Source organism: Carlito syrichta, unplaced genomic scaffold, assembly GCF_000164805.1.
Source record: "Carlito syrichta isolate Samal-C Ts95f unplaced genomic scaffold, Tarsius_syrichta-2.0.1 Scaffold316384, whole genome shotgun sequence".
Lineage (NCBI taxonomy): Eukaryota > Metazoa > Chordata > Mammalia > Primates > Tarsiidae > Carlito > Carlito syrichta.
Window position 1 is genome coordinate 636,994 of NW_007260480.1, and position 7,895 is coordinate 644,888.

General features: G+C 42.3%; 1 protein-coding gene across 1 annotated transcript in view; it reads left to right on the plus strand.

Moving 5' to 3' along the window:
• LRRC42 (leucine rich repeat containing 42) overlaps nt 1-7,084 on the plus strand; it is a 22,621-nt gene extending 15,537 nt beyond the window's left edge. The window contains exons 5-8 of the mRNA XM_008074265.2: nt 932-1,020; nt 1,192-1,305; nt 4,212-4,296; nt 6,580-7,084. Of these exons, the coding sequence (XP_008072456.1) occupies nt 932-1,020; nt 1,192-1,305; nt 4,212-4,296; nt 6,580-6,854 (563 nt within the window). The 3' untranslated portion in view covers nt 6,855-7,084. The remainder of the gene's footprint in view (nt 1-931; nt 1,021-1,191; nt 1,306-4,211; nt 4,297-6,579) is intronic.
• The last annotated feature ends 811 nt before the right edge of the window (nt 7,085-7,895 follow it).

Genomic DNA, 7,895 nt, shown 5'->3' on the forward strand with positions numbered 1-7,895 from the left:
TATGAACAGGCACTTCACAAAGGAAGACATCCGAGCAGCCAACAGACACATGAAGAAATGCTCAACCTCATTAATCATCAGGGAGATGCAAATCAAAACCTCACTGAGATACCACCTAACTACAGTCAGAATGGCAATTATCAATAACTCAATCACAGCTGCTGGAGAGGGTGTGGCGAAAAGGGAACACTTCTACACTGTTGGTGGGAGTGTAAACTAGTGCAACCTCTGTGGAAAGCAGTGTGGCGATTCCTAAAAGCTCTAAACATTAACCTCCCATATGACCCTGCAATCCCCTACTGGGAATATACCCTAAAGAACTCAAATCACTCTATAAAAAAGATACCTGCATACGAATGTTCATTGCAGCATTGTTCACAATAGCTAGAACCTGGAACCAACCACACTGTCCATCAAAAGAGGACTGGATAAAAAAAAATGTGGTACATATACACGATGGAATACTATGCAGCCATAAAAAAGAACAAAATCATGAATTTTGCAGCAACCTGGATGGAGCTAGAGTCTATAATACTAAATGACCTCTCACAGAAACAAAGATCCAGTACCACATATTCTCACTCATATAGTGGACCTTGATCATCCAATGCACTACTATAAGAAAATGACGGACAGCGTTGGGAAACTAGGGGTGGGGAATGGGACTAATGGTAGTAAACATCTGTCTAGATACAGGGAGACACCAGTTATCAAAAGGGGGCCTAAATGAAGCATATTTGTATACCTAACCCTTAACTGTACCCCACAACATCAAAATAAAAAATATCGATTTAAAAAAAAAGAAAAGAAAAGTCTGTCCACTCTGTGTTTTATAGTTTGTCATTGCTTGGACTTTTTTCTGAGCTTATTTATAGTTGACATTTAGTCATAGTTATATTGTAACGGAATGCTGCCATGTTTTGACATCCAGGTAATCCCGAGATCACAGACGCAGGAATTGGATACCTCTTTTCTTTTAGAAAACTAAACTGCTTAGACATCTCTGGGACGGGGCTCAAGGTAAGACTTTTAGTTCCTTCTACAATTTTTCCAGACTCAATAGTTTGATATGTTGCTTCTGCTAATTGGTGTTTAGAAAGGACTGGAATTTATGCTGGTCTTTATTTGCTACTGAAAGGAAGTAAGAATTGACCAAATGTGTTTGCATTTCTGGTCTGTCTCCCTCACCAGGACATCAAAGCTGTCAAGCACAAGCTCCAGACCCACATAGGCCTTGTTCACTCCAAAGTGCCTTTGAAGGAATTTGATCATAGTAACTGCAAGACAGAAGGCTGGGCTGACCAGGTACTCCAGACTTCTCCCCCTACAGTTAATGTAGCTTTTCATTTTAATTCCAGGTGGCTTATCTAACACACTGAACAAACATTAATCCTCTTGGTATTCCTTGGCTAAGCTGTCAACTCCATGTCAAATGGCAGATGCTGATGAGCTATTACTGACCCATGTACTTAAAGAGCTGGTGCTGGCGGGCACGGTGACTCAAGCCTGTAATCCCAGTACTTTGGGAGGCTGAGGTGAGAGGATTGCCTGAGCCCACAGGTTCGTGACCAACCTGGGCAACATGGTAAGACCTCATCTCTACAATAATTCAAAAAAATTAGTTGAGTATAGTAGCACGTACCTGTAGTTCCGGCTACTTGGAAGACTGAGCCAGAAGGATCTCCAGAGCCCAGCAGGTTGATGCTGGGGTGGCCATGAACATGCCACTGCACTCCAGCCTCGGCAATGGAGTGAGACTCCTACTCCAAAAAAAAAAAAAAGAATTGGTGTTGATGCTGGGTGTGGTGGTTCACGCCTATAATCCCAGCACTTTGAGAGGCTGAGGCAAGAGGATTGCCTGAGCACAGGGAGTCAAGAACAGCTTGGGTAACTTGAGGAGACCTTGTTTCTACAGTAAATCAAAAAATTAGCCGGGCATGGTGGGCATACCTGTAGTTGCAGCTACTGGTTAGGCTCAAGCCGAAGGACCTCCTGAGCCCAAGCAGGTCCAGGCTGCAGTAGCAGTGAGTGTGCCATTGCTCTCCAGCCTGCTCAACAGAGAGAGACTCCAACTCAAAGAAGAATTGGTGTTGGATGTCAGACCTTGTGTCTCATGTGCTGGTCACTAGGCGACCCACTCACCTGTCCTCATTCTCACCAGGTGATACAGAAGATGAGACTGTCTTTCACAGGGGCCCATCCTTGCCTAGCTCTACTTCAAAATGTGTTCATTTCTTCAACCATTTTCCACTTCCCTCCTATCTAAAGGGAATAGCTACACCACTTTCTTCCAGTTTTTTTTCCTTCAGTTCTAGTCTCAAAGATCTCCAGTTTCCTCTATGATATTTACTAATAATTACTTCCCCCTACTGCCTCACCACCACATCTTCAGTGTTACCCTCTGTTGGTCATTTCCTTTCTGTGTACAAACATAAACTATCCTTGCTTTATTTTTAAGAAGCAGATCTCACTCTGTCACCCAGGCTGGAATGCAGTGGTGATCACAGCTCACTGTAACCTTGAACTCCCGGACTCAAGTGATCATTCCCCCTCAGCCTCTTGAGTAACTGGAACTACAGACATGCACCACCATGCCTGGCTATTTTTATTTTTTATTTGTAGAGATGTGGTCTCAAACTCCTGGCCTCAAGCAATCCTCCCCCTTGGCCTCTCAAAGTGTTGGGATTACAAGTGTGAGTCTCTGTACCTGGACTAAATTATCCTTATTCTAACATGTTTCTCATCCCGCAGCGCAACTATGTAGTATTTCCTATTTTTATCTTTCCCACTGCTTCCGTGCCTGTTCAGTCCTTAATCCCCTGCACTCTGGTCTGGCCGCCACTGCTCTACTGAAAGCGTTCTCTTGAAGGTGGCGCCTGATCATTCTTCCCCTTCCTTGACTTTGCTGCAGCTTTCCATCTAAACATGCCTGCCTTGTGACTTTCTCTCAGCCTCTCTCCTGGCTCTCCATGGACTTCCTCCCTTCTCCCTCAGGTTGTGGCTGAATCCTCCTTCTTCCTCCCCTCTTGTACTTCCACCACTCCCCTGGTGACCTTGACTGTTCTCAGGGCTTTCATCATCCCCATGAGGATGACTCTGATGACTTTTCAGACAGTGGACCCATTCCCAAATATCATCCAGAAATCACCTGGCACCTCAAATTCAGCTTGTTCAAAAACAAACTCATTTTCTTCTTCCCTCTCCCCAGACAGCATTCTGACAGCTTTTCCTGTTTCCCACAGAGTCGCCGGGTTTAGTTAATTCATCTTAGCATTCTCTTGGATCTGTCCTTGTTTTCCATAGCCAGGAAATTATCATAGGAGGGCTGGCAACCAATGTTTATTAAGTGCTTTCTGTGTGCCAGACACTGTGCCTGTTACGTGTTGTTATCTCCTTTAATCCTTGTAAGAGCTCTGTGGTAGAAGTACTACCCTTAACTTTTATTTTACAGATGAAGAAATTGAGACTCAGAATTTAAATCGCTTGTCAAGGGCCCCTTCTTCTCTGGGAGTTTTTTTATCCTCTCAATAAATCTGGCTTTAAAAAAAATCACTTGGCAAGGGTCTCCTGGCTAGGATGTGGTGGAGCTAACTCTGGAACTGTGTTTAAGCTCTGTGCAGTACTGCTTGTTTCTTGAAAATGTTTTTCTTGACTTTAAATGCATGCCATAATGAGAAATATTAAATTTAAAGTCCTTCTTACTCATGGTATATTGAATTGATAACTTGTTTTTCTTTATATGTTGTTTATGCTCAGGTTTCTAAAAGAATTTATAGTAGCTTATAACAAGATACATTTGTAACAGTTAAAAAAGTAGAAACTGATCATGTAGTGTTACAAAAATATGGAAATATGGGCATTTTACACACATGCAAGAGTTATAGTTGGCATATTTGAAGGCATGAGAGTAAGTCTAGGAATGTGTGAAAAATACTCTGACTAAGGTTTTAAGGTTTAGTATTTAGTTTAAGGATATGTAGTTTCTTCCTAGCTTGGAGTAAAGATGAAAATAGACAGGAGTCAGCTTTCTAGATGTTGCTGAGTCATACAGATACACATGTCCAGTGTGTTTGTATTCTGACTCAACTCTCACCAGCCATCTGAAGTAAAATCGGGTCTTGTGTTTATGGAAAGGGAGCAAGGAGGAACAAAGGTTTGAGATTAAAAGCTTGAGCTTTGTTTGGATTCCAATCTTCCCAAATTCATTTCAGATCGTCCTGCAGTGGGAGCGAGTGACTGCGGAAGCTGTGCAGCTGCGGAAAACCTCAGCGCCCCCGACAGCAGCTCAGCGCTTCTGTGAGGAATTCCCCTTCCTTGGGAGTTTGTGGCCCTTGGGCTATTTGCGCCCTTAAAGCAGTTAGCCTGTTTTCTCTCTGTGGGAAAAGTAATTATGAGCATGCTGGCTTATTTATGATCCCCAAGACTTGTATTCCCTCAGCATAGCTTACAGGGTAAGTTCACACTTAGCTTGGAGCACCAGCACCAGGAAGATGGCTGTTTAAAATTATTTATTTGGGCTGGACGTGATGGCTCCTGCCTATAATCCCAGCACTTTGGGAGGCCAAGGTGAGAAGATTGCCTGAGCCCACGGATTTGAGACCAGCCTGGGCAACTTGGCGAGGTCTCATCTCTACAATTAAAGAAAAAATGGGACCGGGTGCATTGGCTCAAGCCTGTTAATCCCAGCACTTTGGGAGGCAGAGGCGAGAGGATTGCTTGAACCCGCGGGGTTGAGAGCAGTCTGGGTAACATGGTGAGACCTTATCTCTACAATAAATCAAAAATTTAGCCAGGCGTGATAGTGCACACCTGTTGTTCTGGCTACTTGGAAGACTGAGACGGAAGAATCGCCGGAACCCAGCAGGTCAACACTGGGGTGGCCATGAGTGTGCCACTGCACTCCAACCTGGGTGACAGAGTGAGATTCCAACTTAAAAAAAGAAAAAAAATTATTTATATGCCATCTTGTTCCAAAGAAGATTTGTCATGGCACAAAAGGAGAATACAGAAGATTAAAAAGGAATTAAGTGTAGCCAAAAGGTGGAAGCAACCCAAGTGTCTATCAACAGATGAATGGGTAAACAAAATGTGGAGTATACATTGGAGTATACAAAGGGGAACTCAAAAAACCCAGAAGTATCTCTTGGAGGGCCAGCCCCTTGTAGTACAGGCTTCCCGCACTAGATGAGTGTTCTAGAAATCCATTAGCATCAGTGTCCCAGCTGATGTGAGAGGCTGCCTTTGGCTTCAGTGATTTTTTTTTTTTTTTTTTAAAGATTCTTTCAACACATTTACCCATTTCATGATGGGTGATTTACAAGCACACCTGTTTGCACTGAGTGTTCAGCAGTCTTTGACCAAAAAAATGACATGACCCCAGTACCTACCTTCTCTATTCACCTGATCAACTTTTTTTTTTGTTTCTCTGGATGAAAAATATCCTCAAAGGGAAACGTTCTGCCAATGTGGAAAAGATGAAAGAAAAAAAAAAACAGAAAAAGCACTAGAAGGCATCAAAATTGATGAGTTCAAAAACTACTTAGAGCAGTGGAAAAAACATCTCAATTGGTATATTGAGCCACCTTTTAAGGTGACTAAAATTTAAATGTAAGAGGGAATACACAATGTTTTATAAATAAATTCCAGGTTTTTTTGGGTCTCCCTCATATTTCAACCTTAAGAAGTAAAAAAGTGTTGATACTTGCCACTACTTTGACAAACATTGAAGACATTGTGCTAAGTGAAATAAGCTACTCACAGAAGGAGAAATAGGGCATGGTTGTTCTTATATAAGGTACCTAGAGTAGTCAGATCCATAGAGAAAGTATTTGTCGGACTGAGGGGAGATAGTTATTGTTTAATGGGTACAAAGTTTCAGGTTTACAAGATAAAAGAGTTCTGGAGCTGGATGGTGGTGATGCTTACACAATAATATGCATATGCTTAATCACTGAGCTGTACACTTTAAAAATGACTAAGATTGTAGTTGATATTTTGTATGTTTTACCATAATTTTAAAAGAAGGGGAATTAAGCCATGAGATCAAAGTGAAGGAAGCCTAAAAGTAGCAAAGTAAGAATCCAGGGCAGACCAAAAAATGCAGAATGAGGTTATATTGTTTGTCATTTGGCTCTTAGAAGACAGAGTCCAGCCCAGATTTTGAATAACAGCTAACTTGTTTTTTAGCTTTTAGTGTGTGTGAAGCATTGCGCTAATCACTTTCTATACATTATTTCATTTATCTTCATATCACCCATATGAAAAAGGTTTTGTATTCCTAGAAGGTGACCAAACTGAATCTCAGATAAGTATTTTTCCAAGGTCACTTACCCAGAATCCAGGAAGAGGCAGATCTGGCATTTGAAACCAAATCGGTCAGACTCCAGCGTGAGTCTATGCCTTCACCCTGTGCTAGTGTACGTGCCGCCTCTACCTCACAGGGCACAAGGCAACAGAAAAGCAATGCCAATATCCCCCTGCGTGGGCCTTTCTTGTTTCTCTGGAGTTTTCCTTCTAATCTGACGGCTTGGTGCGTCAGTGCAGTGAGCTCACCATGCTTCCTTTCTGTCACCCTTGCAGATGGGAAACGGTCTCGGGCAGAAGCCCCTGTGAAGTGTCCCCTGGCAGACACCCACACGAACTCTTCCGAGAAACTCCAGTTCTATAAAGAGAAAGCCCCAGACTGCCACGGGCCACTGTTGAAATGTGAAACTGTCTCAAGCCAGGAGTCAAAGAAGAGCAAGAAGAGAGCCTTTGAGGAGTCGGAAAAAGAACAGAATAACTCTTCACAGTCTTCAAAGCAGAAATATGTGTGTCTTGCTGTGGAAGACTGGGACTTATTAAATTCCTACTGATTGGTGGACACACGTTTACTTGTCTTCCCCTAGCTCTTTCACATGTATGACGGAAGGGGACTGATGGTGATTTACTTTTTGTTTGAATTTACTTATGGCATTAGCATAGCAAGCAGATATTTCTACTTTTGTGGTGGGGAAGGGGTATGCTAAGGACGTATGTCATAATTTCTAATGTATATTTTCAATACATAGTAATTTTTTCAAATAAACACTTTTGCTGTCCTTAAGTTCTGCCTGTGGGTTATAGACTGGAATGACAGGAAGTAGCACATTGGCTTGGCTAGAAGGCCAGGTGAACTCACAAGGCAGCCTAGCATACCCCAGCGATATCGTGGGCTTAGTCCCAGACTACCTCAATAAAGGGAATATCACAATAAAGTGAGGTACACAAATTTTTAGGTTTCCTGGTGCATAAAAAGTTAGATTTGCACTGTACAGCAGTCTGTTAGGTTGTGCAATAGTATGTCTTAGAAAAGCAATGTACATACATTAATTTAAAAACACTATTGCTAAAAAGAAAAAAAGCTAACCGTCATCTAAGCCTTCAGTGAGTGGTGATTATTTTGTTGGAAGAGGGTCTTGCCTCAGTGCTGGCTGCTGACTGATCAGAGTAGTGCTTGCTGAAGGTTGAGGTGATGAAATTTCTTAAGACAACAAGGAGGTTTTCCATATTGATTGACTTTTCCTTTCACGAAAGAGTTCTCTGTAGCATGCAGTGCTGTTTGATAGCATTTTACCTGCAGTAGTTTCTTTTCAAAATTGGAGTCAGTTCCCCCAAACCCTGCTGCTGTTGTATCAGCTAAGTTTAGATACTATTCTCAATCCTCTGTTGTTGCTTCAACAATGTTCTCTGTACCTTTATCAGGAGTAGACTTCATGTCAATCTCTGCTTCTTTAAGAAGCAACCCTCATCCGTTCAAGTGTTAGTATGAGATTGCAGCAATTCAGTCTCATCTTCAGTCTTCACTTGTAATTCTCTTGCCATTTCCACCACATCTGCAGCTACTTCCTCCACTGAAGTCTTGAGCCCCTCCAAGT